The 25,061-nt window shown below is 35.7% G+C and overlaps 2 protein-coding genes across 3 annotated transcripts; both read right to left on the reverse strand.

Moving 5' to 3' along the window:
• Positions 1-876: 876 nt before the first annotated feature.
• mxe (myxovirus (influenza virus) resistance E) lies at positions 877-17,458 on the reverse strand. Of its 2 annotated transcripts, XM_087266028.1 has the most exons (12): positions 16,743-17,458; positions 14,603-14,831; positions 14,381-14,518; positions 14,125-14,279; positions 13,892-14,030; positions 13,499-13,697; positions 12,542-12,620; positions 12,254-12,376; positions 11,000-11,141; positions 9,989-10,147; positions 9,499-9,791; positions 877-2,068 (listed from the first exon to the last, which is right to left on the reverse strand). In XM_087266028.1, exons 1-12 carry the CDS (start codon positions 16,824-16,826, stop codon positions 1,835-1,837), a joined length of 1,974 nt encoding a protein of 657 aa, XP_087122154.1. In that variant the 5' UTR covers positions 16,827-17,458; the 3' UTR covers positions 877-1,834. The 2 variants fall into 2 exon arrangements, with proteins under 2 accessions (XP_087122154.1, NP_878287.1); NM_182867.1 differs by lacking the exon at positions 16,743-17,458 and having other exon boundaries at positions 1,835-2,068; positions 14,603-14,819.
• A 443-nt stretch (positions 17,459-17,901) lies between these two features.
• Positions 17,902-24,607, reverse strand: hpxa (hemopexin a). The gene is made up of 10 exons (NM_001328534.1): positions 24,347-24,607; positions 23,766-23,794; positions 23,554-23,676; positions 21,232-21,389; positions 20,975-21,128; positions 20,671-20,883; positions 20,464-20,565; positions 18,805-18,929; positions 18,554-18,701; positions 17,902-18,462 (listed from the first exon to the last, which is right to left on the reverse strand). The coding sequence occupies exons 1-10, from the start codon at positions 24,406-24,408 to the stop codon at positions 18,233-18,235; spliced, it is 1,344 nt and encodes a 447-aa protein (NP_001315463.1). The 5' UTR covers positions 24,409-24,607; the 3' UTR covers positions 17,902-18,232.
• Positions 24,608-25,061: the final 454 nt, after the last annotated feature.

Consider the following 25,061-nt stretch of genomic DNA (forward strand, 5'->3'; position numbering starts at 1 on the left):
ACGTTGCAATTGCCACAAAGTTCCCAAATGAATGGTTTTCCTTTCGTTTCTGTGGGATTTTTCTTTAAATGTGTGTGTATCCTCGACTCTTGTGAACTTGCTCATGAACATTTGTCAAAGCTCTGATCAATGTTCAGCTGCTTGCACAGACCTGTCATTTCATTTCAAAAGACCTTAATATATTGTCAGCAGTCAGGGGATTTATGTTTTGCTTGTATTTGTATTTAAAATGCACATTACTCTCTGACTACTTTCATCTAATCTCAAACTAAATAAAAGAATGGTTTTCCTTTCACTTAAGGCTTTATAGGCCTTCTTTTTTGAATCAGTTGTTCACATAAAAGTGCTGCAGATTTCATCATGTCATTGCACATTACACATTATTCACAGTACGTGTCAGTTTGCTCTGCCCATTTGTGCCCTTGGTTTTTTTGGAAACTGTAAAGGAATCACAGTCAATATCAGAAAATGATGTGTTTTGACAGAGAGAGGATACATATGCTGTAATGTTCAACCAAAAAAGTGAATGTTTGTGCTTAATCTGAATTCTGCAATCTGCAGGATATAAAATAAGTCTGATTATATTTGTGTGATCGCATGGAGGAAGTCTGACTTCCTAATTGAGACTGCCTGTAACAAGTATCTTTTTACATGTACTGTAAATTGTGAAGTTCAAATCCCCCGAAATAATACTGTAATGTAAAGTATCCAATTATTATTAGTATTCCTTGTATATTTTTTGTGTATGTGAAATAAAGTTTTTTCTTTTGTTTCGTTTGTTTATTCCCCTTCATTGCGGGGACCAAAGAAATTTTTTAAATTCCTTTATTGTTTGTCCCCGTAAAGAAAACAGCTTACAAATAATACAGAATAAAGTATTTTGGAAATACTTTGTTTTATTTGTTCAGAGGGTTGTGTTTAGTATATGCATGGTACAGTGTGTCTAAGGGAAATTCCCAGAAAGTTAGCAAATGAATGTGTGTTTGTAAAAATGTGGTTTTACTTTCGTTTTTGTGAACTTGCTCATAAACAAAGCTCTGATCAACGTTCAGCCTCTTGCAAAGACCTGTCTTTTCATGTTAAAAGACTTCAGTATATTGTCCCAAGCCATGGGAGTTATTTATCTTATTTATTGCTTGTAATAATGTGTTGGACAAAGGGTACACTGTAAAACATAAATGTGCAATATATATAGTTTTGATCTCAGTGCTGAAGGTAATGAGTTAATTAAATACCTCATTATTTCAACTTAAATGGAGTAAGTTCACAGTACTCAAATAGATTAGTTTAACTCAAATGGTTTGCTGCCATTGGTTTCCTCAAATGGTTTTAGTTGCCTTAACTTATTGGGTTTTACAATACTCAATTGGTTTGAGTTCTCTTCATTTATTGGGTTTTACTGTGCTCAAATTGCTTCATTTACTCAAGTGGATTAAGTTCACAGTACTCAGTACGATTAGTTTTTGAACTTAAATGGTTTGTTGCAGTTTCCTCAAACAGTTTGAGTTACCTTAACTTTTCGGGTTTAACAGTATTTATAATATACATGCTGTGTTTAAGTTTATTTAATATTCATTCATAGCGATTCATCAGGATCTAATAAGACAAATTATTTGGTTTATCAACAGTTTATATTCTGACAATTTAATTAAGAATTATTAGGTAAAATGCATTTTTTAAAACAACAATATAGTAACAGTAAATAAACCACTCACAATAAGACCAGTAACATGCAGTAGAACAAAAGGGATACAATGTTTTAACATTTGGGATTTACAGCAATTTGTAGTGTTTTCGAGTGTCACACACCCAGCCAGGACTTAAACCAGTGACCTTATGCAGAATGCACAAACTTAGACAGGACTCTTCCTGCACTCTTGAGGCGCTCCAGTCGCTCTTTCAGATCTTTTCTTTTACGGGCAACACCAGAATCTTCACAGAGCAGCATTCCTGGACTGTTCTTTCCAATAAGGCCAAGCATTGCATTCTGAAGCTGAGAGATGTACTGGTTCAGCATGTGATACTGGACTATCAGTGGAATCTGGTTAGCCAGACGTTCACATGCAATCTGCAAACACATACCAATAACATTTAAAGTCATTATGTCTTTGTTTATACAGTGCAAGAGATTAACCAAAATTCTTTATTCTTTAAATAATCTTTGATGTGATTTTTTTTTTCTTCTTCAATCTCAAATTAAAGGTGCAGTAGGTGATCTGCCAAAACAGTAATCGGTTAGCATATTAGCTTTGGACGGCAGGGGAGGCACTGTTTCAAAGCCACGCCTCCTGAAATAGCAAACGCACACACCGCGACACAACACCATACAACCCACTAGTTCAGGGGTCTCCAACATGGTGCCCGCGAGGATCTCATGTGTTGCCCACAGGTCTGTTCTAAAAAATAGCTCACCATAGCGCCACTTACCAGTAAGCTTCATCTAATATAGAAGTAATCATTTAAAAATGTAAATATTTGCATAGATATATAAAAAATAAAGTGTTGCACATTGATATATTAAATACAGGGTATTTCCTACCCTGTTAAATCATTGTTGATAACTTTTGTGAGATCATTAACATGATCAGTGTCTTCACATGGATGAATATTATTAATTATTACCAAAAACATAAAGTATAATTAAAAGTAAATTGAGAAAATTTGTTATTTGAGAAGTGCTTATCAAACTGGTAGCCCTCCACATTAATCAATACCCAAGAAGTAGCTCTCAGTTTCATAAAGGTTGGTGACCCCTTCACTAGTTCATGTCATTCGCAAGTTAGAAGTGTATGTAGTGGTTGGCTGCAAAAATGTCACTTATTACTAAGCCATACTTGCATGCTATTTCAGAGCGAATATTCAGAGTAGCATGGTAAACAATATCGGGAGCACGTCACAGGCTGTCATTGTTCATAAATGAGCCAATTTGAATATAAAAGCAACTGCCTAGCTTTTTCGGCTGTGCAGAATAGTGCTATTCACTTATGTTTTGTTGTTAAACTAAATATAAATCTGCATTATAAATGCTTTAAAAGGACCTTATGAAACTGAAAACAATCACATTAATCTTCGCTAGGAGATTTCAGTGGCTGAACAACACGTCTGTGCATATACCATTAACCCATTTATAAGAACAACATCTGCATCAGCTCTGCATAAAGATAAAATACTAGGCGTGCAGGCGCGGCGCTCATGCAGGTATGCACAGGCGGATCTGCATGAATGCGCAAAAGCCCAAATTTGCATTTGTTGACAGACAATTTGAGCTACTTATCGGAATTATGGGAGATGTCGGCCCGACAATATTTAATTGGATGAACATTTTTTTGTTTTATGCCTAAAGGCTGATTTAAGGCTGATTTATACTTCTGCGTCAAACGTCGGCGTATGCTACGGCGCTGACGCATAGCCCTTCGCCGTGGCCATCGCCGTCACTGACGTGCACCTCTCAAAAAATGTAACTACACGTCGCAACAACGCGTAGCGCAAGCTCTGTGATTGGTCGGATTGGTAGCACTGACGAGTCTGGGCGGGACCGAGAGCCGCGTGAATGGTGCGAGCTGATGGAGCGATTGATTACAAGTGTGGAGACCAAGATGGCGTACTAGGTAGCAGCATTTTGTAACAGCTGGCGGAGTCTCAAAGTGTTTCTTAGTGTTCTTTAAAGTTTTCCCAATTAATTGGTAGCGAATTGTTTTTTCATCATCCATAAATGGCGGGTAGAGGAAAAAAACTGGAGGATATAGCTGTAATCAGCGACAAATTTGATCATGATTATGCGGAGGTGATGGAAGTAGGTGCTGAAACTAATAAGCGTCTCCTGGAGGTTTGTGGTGACGTGAATCTACCTGTTACGCCCAGTAAAGTGCACATTTCGTATACAGTACAGTACGTTCTGACAGCGAAGAAGATAACTCTAATGCACATATTCTCGAGGCTATTTACTCCCTCGGCAAAAGATTTGACAAGCAGGAAGAAAAGTTGGAAGAAGTCACGAAAAAATTGGAAGAGAACATTGAATTGGAACTGGAGCTTTCTGATCTCCAAAAATAAAACAAAGAGTTGAAATCTAGGGTAGGAGAATTGGATCGCTACAAAAGGCGCTGGAATTTACACATAAAAGGACTTCAAGAGAAACAGAACGAGAATACTAGAGAAGTAGTGATCACCTTGCTCTCCAAGATTGCACCTGGCGTGCCCTTGGAAATGGAAGAAGCGGTTGACTCTGTCCATCGAAATGGCAGGAGAGAAGATAATCGCACACGTCAAATTATCATGCAGTTTTCAAAGAGAATCTACAGAGATCAAATCTGGATACTGTCCAAGGGATCATCAGTGTGCAACGAAGCAGGATTTAATTAGAGGACAGAGAGGCGAGGCAAGTGCTCTGGCCACGCATTAAACAAGCTCGAGCAGAAGGGAAAGTGGCGTACTTTCGGGGTCCATTGGCTTTCATTGAGGGAAAGCAAATTTTTCCCGAATGATGAAAGGTTTGAATAAGGGAAAAGCTTATTATTCAGAGACTCTTTTTGCGTTGCAAGTTTTTTTTCTTCTTCCGATTCTATACTGACTGTTCAGTGACATTTTTACTTTGTTCACTGTGAGTTTCAGTGGAACATGTTTTCACTAAAATCTAGTTTATCTTTTTGTTTACTGAATGCAAGGGGTCTAAAGGACAAAGTAAAATGGAAAGCTATATTTTTGTTTGCTAGAAATATTTTTCTAGCAAAAATATATATTTTTTTTTGCTAGGGGGAAAATATTTTTGTTTGCTAGGGGCAGAAATCACAGTTTTTGTTTCTTCAAGAGACTCATTCTACTGTTGAAGATGAAGCTTTTTGGAAAATATAGTGGGGAGACACAATCTTGTTCAGTCATGGGTCTAATCGATCAGCAGGTGTCGCCATTTGCCTCAACAATTGTCCTGGGAAGGTTGTGACTTTTCAGTCTGATGATTATGGTCATTGGCTTACTGCTGTGATTAACAGTGAAGGTATTTTTGTTATTATAGTGAATGTGTATGGCTATAATTGTGCTGGGCAAAACAAGTCTTTATTATCCGATCTAACAGAGGTTGTTTTACAATTTAAATCAAAATTTAATACAAATTTGGTACTAATTGGAGGTGATTTTAACTTGGCACCTGATGAATGGATGGATAGATCTCCCTCTAGTTTTACAAGTCATCGTCTTAATAGTATTATTCAGGAATTTTGCCAAGTTAACTCTCTTATAGATGTATGGAGAGTCAAGAATCCTAATACCAATCAGTTCTCTTGGATTAAACCTAATGGGTCCTTTAGGTCACGAATAGATTTTTGGCTCATAACTGAGGAATATCTGGAGCTTGCGAACCAGGTTTTAAGTTCTGCTGCACCATTGACAGATCACTGTTTGATTTCATTAACTTTGACACCAGTAAGAAAAAATACTACTAAGAAAGACTATTGGAAGTTCAATGCAGAACTTTTAAAGGATAAAGTTTATTGTAGTCAAATTAGAAACCTAATTAGTGAGGTTGAGAATGATTTCTCTTTAAATTCCAGTGGGATTAAATGGGAGTACTTTAAATTTAAAACAAGGGAAGTTTCAATTCGGTTTTGTAAACAAAAGAGAAGCGATATATTGCAAAAAGAATTAAGAATAATTCAGGAAATTAATGCTTGCTGTAACACGCATGATAAGGTTAAAGATGTGGAAAAGTTAATCACTATTCAAGCTAAATTAGACAGCATGTATGTAATGAAAGCACAAGGAGCTTTTGTAAGGTGTCGGGCAAAATGGATGGAAGAAGGAGAGAAGAACACAGCTTACTTTTGTCAATTAGAAAAGAGGAGACAGCAAAGTAATGCAATTCATACTTTAGTTATTAAGGATGCAATAATTACGGATTCTAAACTGATATAAGGAAATATATTCATTTTATAGTAATATTTACTCTTTATCATATTCTGAAAATAATGCTATTTAATTAAAAAGGTTAAAGATTATATCCCACAGATAGATATTGAATTTAAAGAAATGTGTGATGAGGATTTGTAGCTAGAGGAACTTGAAGCAGCTATCAAAAAGATGTGTTTGGGTAAGTCTCCTGGTCAGGATGGTTTGACTACTAACTTTTACAAATTTTTTTGGGGAGGATATAAAACATTTGTTATTTGCAGTATTAAAAGAGTGTTTTAATTCTAATACTTTACTTGCTATGAAACAGGGCTTAATTATTCTTATTCCAAAGGCAAACAAAGATATAAGAATTATTGAGAATTTGAGGCCGATTACTCTACTCAATGTGGATTATAATTCTTAATTCTTACATCTGCTATAGCTAATAGATTGAAATTTAGATTGAATCAAGTTATAAGTGAAACTCAGTCTGGTTTTATTAAAGGAAGGCTAATTCACAACAACATTAGACTTGTCTTAGATCTAATTGATTACATTTAATTAAAGAGGATGTTTTTGTTTTATTTCTTGACTTCTACAAGGCATTAGATACTGTAGAACATAATTTTATTTTACATACATTGAAATTTTTTGGTTTAGGTCATAAATTTGTTTAAGTAATAGAAATGTTATATAAAGACATAAATAGTTCAGTATCATTACCATTTGGGACTTCAAAGAGGTTTAACATTAATAGAGGCATTAGACAAGGGGATCCGACAAGCCCGTATTTATTTATTTTAGTAGCTGAATTATTAGCATTGTATGTTAAAAATTGCAGAGCTATCAGACCTTTGAATGTTTTAGGGAGTCAATTAATAATAAGTCAACTATCAGACGATACCACCCTGTTTCTCAGTAATGCAGAACAGATTCCAGTTGCCATTAATCTGGTGTCTCATTTTTCAAATGCTTCTGGTCTGCAATTGAATTAAAAAAAAATGTGAGCTGATGGCACTCCATAACCATACCGAAACACAACTGTTCAATATTCCAGTTAAAAATGAGGTAAAATACTTGGGTGTTGTTATTTCTAAAGACCCTAAAGTTAGGGAAAAAACTAATTTGATGGATAATTTGATAAAAGTCAGAATTATTAAATTTGTGGGTTCAAAGGAATCTATCTAATTTTGGTAGAATTGTTTTACAAAAGTCAGAAGCACTTTTCAGGATGATTTACCCAGCTTTTTCTTTAAGTATTTGTGATAGGTACGTTAAAAATCTGAATCAAATGCAATATAAATTTCTATGGAAAAATAAGCATCATTATCTAAGAAAATCAGATGTAGTGAAACCAATCAATGAGGGTGGATTGAATGTTATTGATTTTGATGTTATGAATGGTACCCTTAAGCTGAAGCGGCTTCAAACCTTCCTTCGACATAAACATTCTTTCGGTTTTAGGTTTTCTTCTAAAATTTTTTATTTCTTTGGCGGCATAGACTTTCTTTTAAGATGCGATTTTGAGCCATCAAAGTTAAAGTGTAAATTGTCATCTTTTCATAGTCAGGTATTGCTGTATTGGAAGTTAATATACAAACATAATTTTTTCGCCACATAGCTGTTCTTTGTGGAATAATAAGTATATACTTATTAAGAGGAAATCTGTGTTTTTTCAAGAGTTGATGGACAAAGGTGTTTGGTCTATTATACAAATTTTGGATGGGGTTGGAAATTTCCTCAATTATGATGATTTTTGTGAAAAATTATTCATACTCAGAAATTGTATTTTGTCCTGGTGGTTTGGTTCAGCTAATCAAAGCGGAATTGGGTTATTCTTCTGTGATACCAAGATTAGGCAATCTTATTATTGCTGGTATTAATTTTACTAGGTAGAGCTGTAATAATAAGACCTTAAGAAGGTTAGTAAATACACAGCTTTTCCTTTTTAAAGTTAAGAAAAGACCCCTTGTTTTAGATTTTCCGGAAGACAAGGTGTTTTGAACAAGACTTCTCTCTTTTCCCTTGTACCAAAGGCAAAAGAAGTTCAGTTTAAAATTTTTAACGATATTTATTCTTGTGATGAGTTCCTCAGACTTAATTTGGATTGTAACATTTGTACCTTTTGTGAAGCAGACATAGAGTAATTGGAACATTTGTTTTATTTATGCAAATTTTTAAAAAAAGTTATGGGATGACATTACTGTTTGGTTAAGATTAAAATATGTAATACCTGATTTTGATATTAAAACTGTAAATATTTATCTTTTTGTCAGAATTCTGAGCTGGAAATTTTGGTTAACAATATTGTGACTATGGCAAACTATTTCATTCATAAATGCAGATTTTTTAATAACACCCCCCCCCCCACACACACACACACACACACACACTTTTTTGCTTTTCCACAAAGATTTAATTGTCTTTCTCAATTCTTTAAAGCTGATGAGACGTTAACCCCTTTGTATTATAGTGAATTGTATTTTGCTTATTTATTTATTTATTTCAATTTTATTATTTTGATATATATTTATTTGTTTTTTGTTTTTGTGTGTGTGGATGCTGCTATTTGGACTTCCTAGATGAAAAAGATGTTTCTTTGTTCGGTCATTTGTTTTATTTCTGTATGTTCTTATAAGATCTAAAAATAATAATAATAATAATAATAATAATAATAATAATAAAAAAACTTGTACATCCCGGAAGTGTTCAGGAAAAGCAAAACAGCACAGAAGAAACTCGACACAGAGGAACATTTACACCTCACTGCCAACTAGCGTTTCGGAAGTGTTAATGCAGACCAACAGAGACAGCGCGCAGAAGTATAAATGCACAGCTACGCGTGTGCATGCTCCATGGGTTACGCCGGTCACTTGACGCAGAAGTATAAACCAGGCTTTACCCAGAATATAAAAATACATATAAACACATTCAGATCATTTACTGTAATCAGTACTATTGGACTGTGAAAAGACTTTAAACCAGCACAACAAAAATGTATCTGAAGAAAACCACCTACTGCACCTTTACGTTGAAGGAATAATTAACTCTACTGTAAAGGCAAGCTGCAGTAGTAAGCTGTTTAGAGGGAAACGGGAAACAGGCCAGTTTGCAGAAAATTGAATATTTTGAATTTAGAAGTAATTTTAAGCAAAACTACAAACTATACTCTATAAAGAACAAGGACAGACAGGGGATGATAACCAGTTTCAAGGTTTACCGTGGTTTGGAAAAGTCAAGGTTTAAAAAAAAAAACGCCAAAGTTTTCTGTTATACCGTTCCTGAGGTATATTTCAGTTTTTTATGTTTTTTATCACTTTTTTATTTAGTTTTTAGGGCAACAGTACATCCAGCAGAAAATAAAATTCCACATCAAAAGCTACTGGTCCAAAATATTTTAAATGTTTCTTAAAATAGAATATATTGAATTGTGCTCAATGAGGGAATTTTTAATTTTTTTTATCCAGACATTTAAAAAGAACTGATTTTGGAGCACTGATCACAATACCGTGATACCATGAAACTTTGATACTATTATCCAAGGTTATCATACCGTCAGAATCTAACACCGGCCCATGCTCAAACAAGGATAACTTAATTAAAAGGTATACAAACCGTTAAATAGGAGGTGAGATGGTATGCCATCTCCCGTACATCTGCACTGACATTGGGTGACTGCAGACCATAACCTCTTAAAGTATTTTTTGCAGTGGTTAGCTGGTCACTGTAAAGATCGTCTTGAGAGTAGACAATCTTCTCCATCCTAAACTGAGAATGTATTTTTTCCTCAGCCCTCTGAAACTGCTCATGGAGGAAATCTTCAGTTGGGTCTTTTGCAGCCCTCATCAGTGGCGAGAAGGAGCTAAAATGAGCATTAACAATATGGTCAACACTGGAGTGAACAATGTCTGTAAAGAAAAGAGACAATAAAACAAAGTCAATCAGAGGTGGCAAAACACATCATGTATGCATAACTGGCTTTATGTGCTCTTTTATGTATAACTTTTTTCAAATAATCTGCTGATTTACTTTGTTCAGTAGCAAAAAATGTAAAATGTAAGGGATAAATTTAAATGCCTGTAAACCATCAAACACTGTTCTTTACCTGTAACATCTTTGAGCAGCTTTAAAGCAGGTTCATGAAGCTCCGCAATATGTTTCTTGACAATGTTCTCGAAGGTTCTGTAGTTCACAAATCCAGGAAGCTCCTTTCCCCTGCGTGTCTTTACATACTCCTGTACCTCATCTCTGAGGGTTTCCTCCGCTTAAGGGAACAGAGAGAAATGAGAAAAAATACCATTAGCATATTGGACTCTTCGCTGCCACAAAATAGTTGGTGGCTGTGGAAAAAATACATTGTTTAGAAGGAGAAAAGGCAAAGTTAAAAAATAACAAAGAGCTGATTTACAAAATACAACCATCAGTAATACTATTCCTTCACAGACACAAGCCCCAAGATTAGCAGAAACACTGCAGAGAGCTTTTAAATGAGAGTTAATACTGTATTGTGAAGTTTTATGTTAACATAACCTTTTTAGTTTTGATATATAATTATCTTAAATTGGTTTTCAAATGTTTAAATAATCATGTTCCAATCCTGTTTTCTGATCTAATCAGTCGGCATCAAACCTCTTACAGAGTCACACGGGCAACTGCTTATGGTGACTGTCTAGTGCCAAAGTGTAAGACTCATTTGGTCAATATGTCTTCTCTGTAAAAGGGAGCCAAACTGTGGAATGATTTACCTGTTAGCTTAAAATCAGAAATTAATCTAAATATTTTTAGTAGTGCTCTTAAAAAGTGGTTAAAAACAAAGCAGCAGTGTTTGCACAAACAGTCTACTGTTAGTTCGTTGGATCATGTCGCCTTTGCTTTTGCTTCAGTAATTGTATGTAAAGAAATATAATGTTGTGTATATGTTTTTGTTATATTTCCATTTTGTATTATTATTATTCCATTATTCAAGCCTCCTGTGGACAGGTGTTGAGAATTAGCAAGTTTGCTAAAACACTTCAACAAATGCATTTGGTTGTCCAGTGTAATTGTGATGTCCGATTCAAATAAATAAATAAACAAATAAAATGTTGGTAATGTAAAAGTTCAATTAAAAACTCACTCTTAATGGCTTTGGAATCCAGGATGCGTTTCCATTTGACAAATTCACTTCTGATTTTGGAGAAGACCCTTGTGTTTGGTTTTTCAACATCCTCTTCTGCCATCTGAACTCTTTCAAGAACATCATTAAACTGGCGAATTTTCTGTAGAAATCAAAAGCTCATAAATTTACACATAAAAAATCAGTTTGGTGAAATTAAAAATAATTGAAAAACTGCTCATTTAAAGAAAACAGAAGGTAATGTATATACAGTGCATCCGGAAAGTATTCATAGCCCTTCACTTTTTCTTAGCTTTCGTCTGGCCACTCTACCATACAGGCACATTGGTGGATTGCTGCACAGATGGTTGTCCTTCTGTAAGGTTCTCCTCTCTCCATAGAAGAACGCTGGAGCTCAGACAGAGTGACCATCGGGTTTTTAATCACCGTCTCCGACTAAGGCCCTTCTGGCCCAATCACTCAGCTTAGATGGCCAGCTAGGAAGAGTCCTGGTGGTTCCAAACATCTTTCACTTATGGATAATGGATGCCACTGTGCTCAGTGGAACTTTCAGAGCAGCAGAAATTTTTCTGCAACCTTCCCCCACCTTGTGCCTTGAGACAATCCTATCCAGGACAGACAATTCCTTTGTCTTTATGCTTTGTTTGTGCTTTGACATGCAGTATCAATTCTGGGACCTTATATAGACAGTTGTATGCCTTTTAAATTGTCCAATCAACTGAATTTACCACAGGTGAACTCCAATTAAGCTGCTGAAACAACTCAAGAATGATCAGTGAAAACAAAATGTACCTAAGCTCAATTTAGAGCTTCATGGCAAAGGCTGTTATTACTTACGTACATGTGATTTTTTTTTTCAGAGTTTTCTTTTTGAATAAGTTTGCAACAATTAAAAAAAATATCTTTTCACATTGTCATTATGGGGTATTGTGTGTAGAATATTGAGGAAATAAATTAATTTAATCCATTTAGGAATAAGGCTGTAACATAAAAAATTTGGGAAAAAAGTGAAGCGCTATGAATACTTTCCAGATGCACTGTAACTCATGGATATGACTTCTTTATTGTACTCTTTATGTACCCCAGACTTTATCCAGGGCATCTAATTTTATAAAAATAAAAAATACACAGCAACAAGTGTGTCAATATACAATGTTATAACAATAATTAGAAACAAATTAATCATCATCAGTGTTAAAAATTATCATTAATGTCCAGTGTTAGATCCATTAATTAAAAAAAGTATTTTCTTACCATTATCAGAAAATTGCTCTTCTCGTTTTTATCAAGAGGAACACCATCTCCCAGTCCTCTAAGATCAGCAGACGTCTTCTCTAATTTCATCTCAAGCTGATTCTGCAGCTGTGGCAGATTTTTCTAAATGTAAAAAAAAAATTAAATGGTGACATGCAAAACAAATGCAAACAAGACTGCAAAAGAGCTTTTTTATTCTAACATTTTATATTTTACAGTTCATATTTTGTGTAGGTCATACGGTAGGTGCTGTGTCAGTGTTTCTGCTGTATGAATTTGTGTACGCACAGCAATGTGTTCAACCAATTCTTTTGTGAGTCTTTCTGCAAGCAGGGGTATTGTAGCTTTTCTGTCTTCAAGAAGTGACCTAAAGAGAAATAATACAATTTGAAAAAAAAAATACATAAAAAAATAATAATAATAAAATAAAATTTATATATATATATTTATATTTATTTATATACAGCTAAGTTTATAATTAGCCCTCCTTTGAATTGTTTTTTTTTTTCTTTTTAAAAATATATGTTTAACAGGGCAAGGAAATTTTCATAGTTTGTCTGATAATATTTTTTCTTCTGGATAAAGTCTTATTTGTTTCATTTTAGCTATTTTAGTCTACAGAACAAACTATCATTATACAATAACTTGCCTAATTACTCTTTCCTGCATAGTCAACCTAATTAACCTAGTTAAGCCATTAAATGTCACTTTAAGCTGTATAGAAGTGTCTTGAAAAAATATTATGTAAATTATGTAAATGTAAATATATATTACTAGTAAAATATTATGTACTGTCATCATGGAAAAGATCAAATAAATCAGTGATTAAAAATGAGTTATTAAAACTATTATGTTTAGAAATGTGTTGAAAAAATCTTCTCTCCATTAAATAGAGATTGGGGAAAAAATAAACAGGGGGGCTAATAATTCTGACTTCAACTTTATATTAAATTGACACTGGCCATTTAAGAAAACACATAAACAAATACATGACAGATCAAATTAACAATTTAACAATGATAAATATAAATTGTGAACTACAAATCTAAAGTTCAAAACATCAACAACAGCATTTTAATTTCCTGAAACCACTAAATATGTCCACATATGGCAAGTGGAGGAGTGTTCATCATTGCTGCATAAAGCCTATAGTGTCTGTGTTTACTAAAAAGAGCTGAATAATTTGCTTCACTTAAATAAAATAAAAAAACTGAGCAAATTGTTAAAACCTAATTAATATCTTGCCTGAAATGAACATTTTCATCAAAAAATCTTCTTTCTTTTTCCAGAGCTTCAACCAGACCAAGCTTGTCATTGATGTCTTGCTGACCTCGACACTTGACTATCATGTAGCCCTTCTTCAGGGGTATCACTTCATTATTGACTGTTCGGACCACCGTGTCCTCCATTCCTCTGTCCACTAAATCTGGTTTAGTCAGAATACCTGCAGAGTGAAAATGTGTTTGATTTACTCTTATTTAAAGAAAACAGGAACAATATATTTGACAATACTACACTTATTCTGTTGTTAGTGTGGCAATAAAAAATCAACTTGGTAATGCTTCAACTTAATCTGCTGATGTGGTGCTGCCGCTATGGTACAGTAAGTTACATTAGCCTACAAGTAGCATAACATACCTAAAGTCCTTTGTCCAGTTGGATCAACTGTGGATGCCATCTTCAGAGCCTCGGTGGTGGCGATGTCAATGTTTGCAGGAACCACAACCAAGCTGATGGTCTCTTGTCTTTTGATGAACTTCTCAATGAGACTTTTTATCTGTAACAGAAAACAAAAATGACTTGAAGCAGTACTGTACTGATGAATAAGTCTAACATTTCTACAGAAATTGCTTGACAAACTTGTGTCTTACTTGTTTCTCAATGTCTTCTGGCTGGTTGCCAGTGGCGACTCTAGCAATACCTGGCAGGTCAATGAGAGTGAGGTCAGGAACATCACATGACTGGATCTCCAGAGTGATCATTTCATGGCTGATCCCTTCGCCTATTCCAGCCAATGCAGTCTGAGCTACCAATACAAGACACAATCATCCCACAGATTAAAGCATTAAAGAATCACAGGGCATTAAAGTTCTTAAACTATATGTCAAAAGACTTTTGAAGTAATACCATTTAAGACAGCTTTCTCAATTTTTGCTGGGTCCTTAAGTTCCCTTATTTTATCATTATATGTCAGCAATCCATGCCAGCTTTTGTCCTTTGTAATTTTCTTCAGTTTCAGTACAAGAGGACAGCGTGTCACAATACCTGTGTTGAATATAGGGGGTCAGCCACACACCACCTTTAAATTGAAACTAAGAAGTAATGAATTGGAAAATTGTGTTTTATAACCTGTTCCCCTAGGGAGCGCCACTCCAGACAGGGCTTCCAGCACTGAACTCTTTCCTGAGCTCTGGTCACCGATGACAGCAATAGCAGGCAGGTTCAGGTCCTTTTCAACACCTAATGCCCTCAGAGAGTCTACTAGGTCAATGCATGGACGGACCTTCTCTTCATAGTGCTGGTTTAGACCACTACTTTCACCCTTAGTTGAACCAGATGGAGACATGTCGAACCAATTCTGAAAAATATGACCCAGAGCAAGAGTTTTACATTATCTGAATATTTTGTTTAGTTTCGTTGAGAGCATTGTTTCTGAGATTGCATGTCTGAGATTGCATGTCATAAGCTTGATATAAAAGTCTGCAGTCAGATACTATTGGCGCAGAGGCAAACATAAAGAGAAAGTCAGCAGAAGAAATAGAAAGAGAGAATTCAGCCATGCTGAAAGAGGAGATTAAAAGTAAAGCAGCCAAGCTGAAACAGTCAGAGACTTAATAAACAGGAATAAAAACAAAATGGATCACATTAAGCTTTTTATATGTTTTGTTTGCATTTCATTCTTCCTTGGTATATTATGCTTAGGTTTTTGAGCTTGCAGGCCTAATCTAGACTGTTAATGGACATATTTGTTTTGCAGGGGGCCTTCCACACCTTGGTTAGTCTGCGTAGAGGGCAAATCAGAACTGACTGATGGTTCGCAAGCTGTACTCTAGTACTGGGTTGCGACTGGAAGGCCATCCATCACATAAAAAGATGACAGACAGGTGGATTATTCCTCTGTGGCAAGCCCTTATAAATCAGGGAATGACCAAAAAGAAAGTGAGTGAAATGAACACACTAAAGTAGGGTTGGGCGATGTCGACCAATTTGGCATTGTACGATGTCTATTGTGAAACATCTCGATGGATGATGGCTTCATCGTCATAGGCGGAGGTGATTTAATTATTTATAAATAATTAATGAATTCATAAATATATTATTTGTAGCCTATCGTTTCAACTACCTGACCCGCATGATCTTTGTTTTACCCATAAACAAATCATAAATAAATAAAGATAAGTTGCACACAAATTACCACCTGTCAATCACTTTTTTCGCAGGAGGTTGGTCGGTAAAAAAGGTGCACAACCAACAGTATCTGAGGTTTTCACTAAAATTACTAAGTAGTGTGAAAGTGGAAGACTGAAGCAGTGTACTGATGCTGTGACAGTGACACGTTACCCGATAGATTCAAAAGACAGAAGAGTCGTTAGATAGAGATGAATTAAATATCATGTTTAACAACTATAATAAGACGCCATCTGTGAGTGTCTGTGAGTGTGTGCTTACCTGATGTGTGTTTTCAGCGGACAGAGAGCTGTTTAGAAATGCTAGGTAAAACAGGGTGTGGATGTGGATGATTTTCATTCTAAAATGCCATTTTAAATGCCATTTTAATACTAAGACGTATTAGTGTAAATGGGGGCCTAAGTGTGTATTTTTCGCGAGCGGGTTTGTGACGGGGGTGGGCCAGAGGTTGGCATCATCTATCAGCTCAACCCTACACTAAGGCCCAATCCCAATTCTACCTCTTAGCCCTTCCCAATTCTATTTAGCTTAAAGGCGTAGGGCTAAAGGGAAGGGCTACATAGCCCTTGAAACTGAGAGTTTTCAGGACTACATTCTAAAACAAGGGGTTGCCTACAAAAAACATCTACAACACGGAAGTCAGGAGATGCACAAGTTTTTTTGTCATTATTATAAATTTTTACAACAAGCACATGTTTTAATACATTCAAAATGGCGTTCTGTTATTATACTGTTATGTATAATCCCTAATAATAACTCCTGTAAACAGTAGCAGTCCCACAATATACTTTCACATATGTCACTCGATGACATTTGAACACCCTGTCAGAAAAGTCTGTTGGCTGGGAATGAGCTTTTTTATAGTGTCTGGTATAATCTTAATGTTGTTTTCGTGTGTTTAAATGAATATGGTCAAGATGTAAATATACACCACAGATCATATTACGATCTTATTGCCACATTATATGGTTATGATATATGTAACCAGGTGTAAACAGCCCTCACATGTAGCTAATACAACGAGAGAGAGAAAGAGAGAGAGAGAGAGAGAATAAAATTTGGAAATGAAGAAGGTACTCACTCTGTTCAGCAGCTCTGTGTGATGCTTAATGTTTTCACTATGAGAGCCCGAACTCAAGTAACTACGCTTAGGTTTCGGTTTCATTTTACCCGAGGCTAACCTCACTCCTAACCCAACACCTCACAGTGACATCAGCTCCATTTGAGTGCATTCATTGTGTCGCACATTGTGTGTGTTGCAATCTCAGCTTGCATCATAAAGGCTGCATCCAGATTATATTGCGAGGCTGCACAAAATGTCCTGTTCTTTTTATTTTTTTGTTTCCATTATTCATTTAATGGTCTCGTAGGACTATACCTGTTAGTAGTTTGTTAAACAATTAGAGATCGTTTTCACAGTCGTAAGTTTCGCTTTACTCATAAGTTTCATTTTATTTGAAACGTCCCACATGGCAGAAATTTCAGAAATGCAACATATTTTGAACAGTTTGTCTTGAACAAATCGTAGACATTTTAAAGCAAAAAAATGACAACAACTTTAAGTCAGTCATTGACTCTGTATCGTATTGTATATCGGGCATTAAAAAATGGTTCTTCGTTATAACTGTCATTATGCCTAGAATGAAAACAACGTTTTTCATAAGAATGAAAGCAAAGAAATCTTGTTAAATGTGATTAAACATCAGCCTAAAAAGCTGAATTATGTAATTTAGGCTGTTCAGAGTAAATGTGTAAGCTTTGGATGCCTTAAGAAGCTTGTTTCATACAGTGACAGTAGGATATTTTGTGTCTAATAGACGTCTAATAGACATCTAAACATAGACAGCTTGGCTAAAACAATGCTACATTTGGGCTGTCAGTAAAAATCTATTAGACATCTAAGAATAGCCCAAAACTAGACTAGTCATCAAATAGACGGATTAGACAGACATTATATGTGTAGTCATTCATTTCTGTTTATTTGATGACTAGTCTTGTTTTGGCCTATTCTTAGACGTCTATTAGATTTTAACTGACAGCCCAAGTTTAGCTTTGTTTCAGCCAATACGACTATGTTTAAACGTCTATTAGACATCTTATAAAAGCAAAAAAAATGCTTGCTGGATAGTATATAGACTTTTCATTATCCAGTTTTTTTTTTTTAAATGTTCCCCCTAAACATATAAGCTTATTATATAGCTAATATCACAATACACTGCATTAAAAACAGACACATGTAATAGATAAGACTATTTATTAACCACACAGCAAGCAGACAAAGGTGAAATAAGCAAGTCCTTAGATAAAGCTTCAAACAACAGGCTCTGTGGTAACACACATGTACATTAGTCTGCACGCCATGCAATGGCAGCAAAAGTCAGAATTGTATTCATATTCACATGTTTGCAAAGAGCTAGATGATTTGAGCAGAGCACCAGAGGTAGGAATAAACTTTTGAGATCAAAGTGACAAGAGTTAGAGGAATATGGATATGTTACTGCTTGGAAATGCAAGTCTGTACAGACTGTATCACTGCACAGCAGTTTCCTTCCTTTCTCAGCCTGCAGCCCTCTAGTGGTCACAGCCAAACAGCTGCTGAGACACCTTCTGCTGTTCAGGCATGATTTTGGCCATCAGCATAACTTGGACACTGTCATAATTGTAGAAATGGTTACCGATGACAACCGTCACACCCTTGGGTCCGCACATTGCTGCATCAATCCTTTTGAACTGTGTAATGGTTCCTTCCTTCACAAGCTTACGTGGGGTGGCTTTCAAGTCAACATCATAGATTGACTGACCTATAGAAGAAGAGACAGTGAGCTTTCTGCCACTGAACAACAAACTCTTGCAATAAGTTTTTTTACAGAGCAAGCATAGCAGTGTTTATACCTTTGATGATGTGAACAACATGATGATCTTCGCACACAAAGGCAGCATCTACGGGGCCCTCAATTCCCAGCACATCCTTCAAGGGTTTAGGGTACCCCTCCAGGTGTGTGTGTGGCTTTCCAACTTTGTACACAAACACATCATTGTCCTGCGCACATAATATATGAGAATATTATTGTACACACTTTCACTTTACAGTGTACAACAGAAGGACACCTAATATTATAAAGCCAATTGCAACACAAATGAACCTTGATCATGTAGAAATGGCCATCATAGGAGAAGACTGAATCCACTTCACTGTGCAGTTCCTTGAATTCACTCTCGATTGTGTCAGAATGAAACTTATCACCAGTTATGCTGAGGAAGTGGTGACCTAGAGAAAAAAAAAAGAGCAAGGATTTCATTCATTCACTAATTTTCCTCTTGGTGTAGTCTCTGATTTATCAGGGTCACCACAGTGGAATATGTTTGTGTGTATGTTTTCTCCTGCAGGTATTTAACTAAATAGTTAAGCAAACAAATCTACTCCCTCATAAAAACTTTGTCCCATAATTAATAACCTCGCCTCAGTCTGAATACTATCAATTGTCATAGTTAGATATTACTGATCTTAACCTCACACTCAAGTTCTGTGTTTTTAGAAAGAATAACTTGAATGATAAATGAATGATGGTTTTAAAAACAGTCTCCTGTCATCACCTACTGACGTAATAATGTAACAAATCCCCATCCCCGTAATGCTCTGTTTGCAATCTCGTTGAATATTGTTGACACTCTACAATGTAGGACATGTAGTTGATGTTAATTAAATTATTTACTAACACAAAAAAACAATAGAGTTGATTTTATACAGTATATATTCATCTTTGTTAATATTAGTCAATGAAAATACAGTTGTTTGTTGATAGTTCATGTTAACTCAGTGCACTGATGTTAGCACGTAGAGTATTGGATTTTTTTAATGATGCATTACTAAATGTTGAGCAATAATAACTAAAAGCTTTACAATTACGGAACATTGTTTGTTTATGTTAGTAAACACAATAACTACTGTAACATTACTGTGTCTCCTATTGTAAAGAGTTCTGAACAATCTGACAAAAACATAAAAAAGGAAGTTTTGGCAGTTAAAATGGAACTCATTGTAAGTTTAGCCTTTACTATAGTCATAAATACGCTATTTCATACTGTAAGTTCACACTTAGCTACTGCTTGATATAATTTGTAGATTTGGCATGCTGTCCCGGGAGAGAACCCTGAGCTCGAAGATACTTGAGCTCAGGGCTCCCGCCTGGTCATGTAGCATGACAGGGGTTTCGAGATCCGGTAGGTCTCGAGAGCTTCCCCTGGTAAAAGAGGAAAGGGGGAGATGGGGGCTTTACTCAAAAATGAAGATAAGGAAGGTAGGAGGAATGGACTTATTTATTGAAGGCTAGAATTAACTTGATTGATCTAACAATGATATTTGATTGGACTAGCAATGACTAATGATGCAAGGCCAGTCGTGATCAATCATAACACATGCTCCTCTCAGAATTAGTTTAAAAACTTCATATGGTTTGTGCTTCTGGCATACTATTACATTTATTTTAACTTACTTTTGTGCATTGTTAGGTTCAGATTAAATTAAAAAACAGAACAAAAAATAACCTCAGGATAAGTGTCATAGTGGTTAGACAGTTAAAAAAGAATGAAATGAAACCACCATTCATCTGTAACTTGCCTTGCTTTATTGCGTCATGCTATCTATGAAAATGTTTTCATTTGTATGATATTTTAGAAAAAAACCTTGACATAATTTACTCAGTTGTGAACACATTGTACAAATCTTTGAAATGAGATTGTACACCTACAGCACAAAACAGCTACAAACCGCCATGAGATTTCGATGACAATGATAAACTCACCTCTGAAAGCATATATGTTGCCAGCGTCGTCAGATGTTATAGCATCCAAGTGCACACGACTGCACTGTTCTCTCTCAATATGGTCGTCAGTGGTCTTACTCCCTGAAGACGACAACAAAAGATTTTTTTATAGAAAAATATTTTGTAATGCTAAAGTGCTTGCTCCATCTCTACCACCTTTACTAACATGCTCATTTATACACTTACCAAAGTGAGGGCACCTCATGAAGTAATCACGGGCCTCTTTTGGATATTTGCCATGGACTTCTCCTGTCATCGGGTCAAACTTGGAGAACTGATGTCCATGGAAGCAGTAATAATGGCCCATGTAACGGAAGGCTCCTGTGCAGTTGGGCATGCTTTTGAATTCCTTCTCGTCAACCTTCTTGGTGTGCATGTTAAAGTGGTAGATCTCATCACCTTCAGGGAATCATATGATACAAAATGTCAACTTCCTTTCTTTGCGCACTGTAACTTTAATGACAAATAAAACAACAACATCCTATAATACCTTTGAAAAAGATCACAGTGTCGTTAGGACAGTCTGGCTTGGGACACTCCACTGCAGCATCCAAATGATCAGGGATTCCAGGGAAAACCGCAGAGATAAGTTTGGGATAGTCCTTCTCCAGCTTGTGCTTGAAATAGCTGAAGACCATGTTGTCCTTTAATGGGGTTGAAGAAGAGGTGAATTTGCATGTCTGATGTACAGCATTACAGTGGATCAGACTAAGTAAATTATTAACTTAATTGGAATGTGGAGTTTACCAAGAAAAAGAACTGGTGGTCGTGGTGGTCTGGGCTGTCCTCAGAGTGCATGCGGAACGCAGCATCCACATGTCCCAAATGATGATGGTCGTCCAGTTCAGGGAAGGTTTTATTGGACAGCTCAGCCTTGCCATGGAAACCCTTGAACAGGTGGTCACCTTTGGGTAAAAGTATTAGTGAAAGACCAGTTAACACAGGTGTAGGATAATTTTTCAAATGACATGATCTTGAGAAAAAGACAGACTACTTTTCAACTAAAGTACATTATTTTATAATATATTACACAAGAAAAGAAAAAGAGATGCAAATTTTGACGGATAAAAACAGCATTGTCTAAACAAAAATGGGTCTGAAATGGAGCAAAAACTTGCATAATTGAAAACAAAACTGTATAAAATAAAAAGTACATATAAACAGAATATATAAATGAAGCTGTTTGGGTTTCGTTTTAGTTTGTATCTTCACCAAACACTAGAAAACCATAATAGACTACCTTTATTTATTCCAAAGACAGCTTATCATGACACACACACCTTGATGTAAGCTTCATAAAGTGGCATTGCTTTCTGCATCGCTTAAGTCAGGCATGTCCAAACTCTGTCCTGGAGGGCCGGTGTCCAGCAAAGTTAAGTTCCAACCCCAATCAGTCACACCTGAGCTAGTTAATCAAGCTCTTACTAGGCTTTCTAGAAACATCCTTGCAGGTGTGTTGAGGCAAGTTGGAGCTAAAATCTGCTGGACACCGACCCTCCAGGACCGAGTATAGACACCCCCGGCTTAAGTTATAAAGCAGGGGTGTCCAAATTCAGTCCTGGAGGGCTAGTGTCCATCAAAGTTAAGTTCCAACCCCAATTAGACACACCCAAACCAGCTAATCAAACTTTTTAGGTATACTAGAAACGTTTAGGCAGGTGTGTTGAAGGAAGCTGGAACTAAATTATGCAGGACAACGGCCCTCCAGGACCGAGTTTGGACACCCCTGTTATAGAGCATCTATTCATTCTGTAATAATGATATGCTTTTTAGCCAGGGGTGTAGATTTAGCATGGACGAAGGGACTGCGTCTCCATCAATATCTGCCAACTATTAAAATGTCCCCACCAATGATTCACTTCACTACTTCGCTATTAACCTAAACATGCAGAAAATTAAATCACGTTCTCTAATTGAGTCGCACAGCCCCCCAAACACATATGAACATTGTGATTGGCTGTGCCTTTCCCTGCTGTCACGTGAGAGGCTCTAGCTGCATTCAGATACAAGCAGCGAGCGCCAAAACTGAATTTTCCATGCAAAAAGAATGCGTGAGGTGTGACACACACAAGTGACGATGGCGGCAGCAAAAAAAGGTGGAGAAAGGAACTTTTTTCAACAAAAAGTGTTAAGTTACATAAGCTTAAGTTCACAACTGATTGAGTCCATCATGATAATGCTGTTACGAGTTTCGATTTCCCTGCTTTAACTTGAGGAGAACGTTAAAACAGGCTGACATAGTCTGTGAATAATACGACCTGAAAACTGCAGAATACACAGCTACATGTTAAAGTATATGACCCCTGCCAGTTCTCCTAATCTCTCAAGAGTAGCATGTCCAATTTGAAACAATTTGTCAGAAAAAATACAGCCTGTGCTTCTTCTTTTAATAATACTGTTATTTGAGAGACATATTTCATTTGCACTATGGCTAAAATATATAAGTCCTTATTAAACTCTCTATATCAGTTAATATTATTTTAACATTACACTATCAGGCTCATGTGCATTTAAACTGGAATTTATATATTAATTTCATAATTTTTTTTTTAAAGAAATATGAAAAAAAACTTATTTTTAAAATACAAATTTGTTATCATAAACCATTACTTTTTTTTTTTTTTTTTTTTTTTTTAGAAATCTGTTAAAACCTGTTTTAAATTAAAAACTGAAGCCTACAGGCAAATAGCAATCTGGCCAGTACATTAAACTTCCCTCAGTCAGAATTTTTTATATATTCACCCGTCCCCATCAATGACAAGTGCATATCTATGCCCTTGTTTGTAGGACACTTTGAAAACATTGGAAGTTAAACCAATAGAAACTGGATCTCAGATGTGTTGGGTGGGAGTAGTGTGTAGGGAAACAACGAGTCAAGGCTAATCAGGTTCTGTTTTAAGGCAGGAGTACACTAGGATGGGATTGATAGCTCATGTTTTTCATCTTCATTTCTATTCGCTTTTTACAATGTAGGATGTCACCAAGATCAAATTACTTCCTGCATATTATTTGCCTTTATTTTGTTATTTTTATTTATCATCTTATTTGTTTTAACTGAAAATTTCTCACCCTTGAAGAAATAAGGAACTCCCTCCTCGTTCACGGCGACTGCATCAAACTCTATTCCTTTACAGCGGTCAAGCTGAGCACCGTGGTGCAACTCATGCTTGTGTCCTTCACCACCAGGTTTGCCTATAACAACAACAAACCAGAATCAGATTGAGCAAAATTACATTCAGTTACTGCATATTTACGCACATCAAGCCACTGACAAGACCCACCTTTATGAGAATGATCCTCTTTATGTTGCCTGAAACCAAAGAATGTGAATGTTACAAGTGTACAGATTGCAATCCTTTATATTACAAATGTACATATAAATTAATTGTTTCAGACTTAAATTATAGCTTATTATAATCATGTTAAACCAGGTTTTACACATTTCTCAATCAAAGATTTTTATCATTTCGTCTTTTCAGTTTAATGACTATTTTTTATCATATTAATTGCATATAATTTTATTATAATGCAATCACATATTAATAATTTAAACTAAAGAATACAGACCAGAGTAGATATTTTGTAGCAATAAAAAAATTTAACACTTTGTTTCCATTGTACAAAAATATATATGTAAAGCTGAATTAGCAAGAAGCATTATTCCAGTCATGATTTCATGGTTAATTTAAAAAAGTAAAACATTGAATAAGCCACTTCATTAGATTAAAATAATATTCAATGATTTGTAAATACATTTTTGTCAACTTAATCTGAAACAGACACCAAAGAAATCCAAATAAATAAACAAATAAAAATTTTATATAAATTTTACGGTATTTTTATGGTGTGTACATATACTCACGGTGGAGCAGCAAGGCTCAGAGAGAGAGCCAGACACAGAGAAAGCGCTTGAATGAGCCTCATGGTCAGCAGGTTCTCTGGTGAGACAGAGCTCAACTGGAGTAGGTGAAGCACAACCTGATGTCCCGCAGTTTATATACTCCACTGAGGACTGCTGGGATTCTGCAGGCACGCGGGACATGACACGTACACTCACAGTTTGCATAGAGCATAGAAAGGGACATTCGGTTACGTGCCCACACTTAATAACACACGTACAAATGCACAAGCTGGTCAAGGTACATGTGTTTTGTTGTTGTTGTTTTTTCCAGAGTTTCTGATGGGGTACAGGTAACACAGGTTGAGCAATGCACAGGTTATGCATCATTTAGAATTGGAATGAATTTGAAGGTCATTAGAGACCTTCCTGCAGGTTGACAGTCACTGACATGGTAGTTCAAACTCACATTAGTATGCATTTTCAGGAATTTAATTTTCAGGAGTTTAATTTTATACATTTGTAAAAATGAAATTGAATCATAAATTATAAGACATCCATACTATGGTGTGTTGTGAACTGCACATGTCAAAAACTGTTCAAACCAACACACTGTAGCATCCAAAATATGTGAAAATGTGTGCAGAATGTTTAAAATACAGAAAAAAATGAAGTAAAAATTATCAACCAGTGAAACAGCTAACCAGTCCCTAACAAGTGCAGAAACTAGCATTGGCAT

The sequence above is a fragment of the Danio rerio genome, chromosome 9, assembly GCF_052040795.2.
Source record: "Danio rerio strain M-AB ecotype USA chromosome 9, GRCz13ab, whole genome shotgun sequence".
In the NCBI taxonomy this organism is placed as follows: Eukaryota; Metazoa; Chordata; class Actinopteri; order Cypriniformes; family Danionidae; genus Danio; species Danio rerio.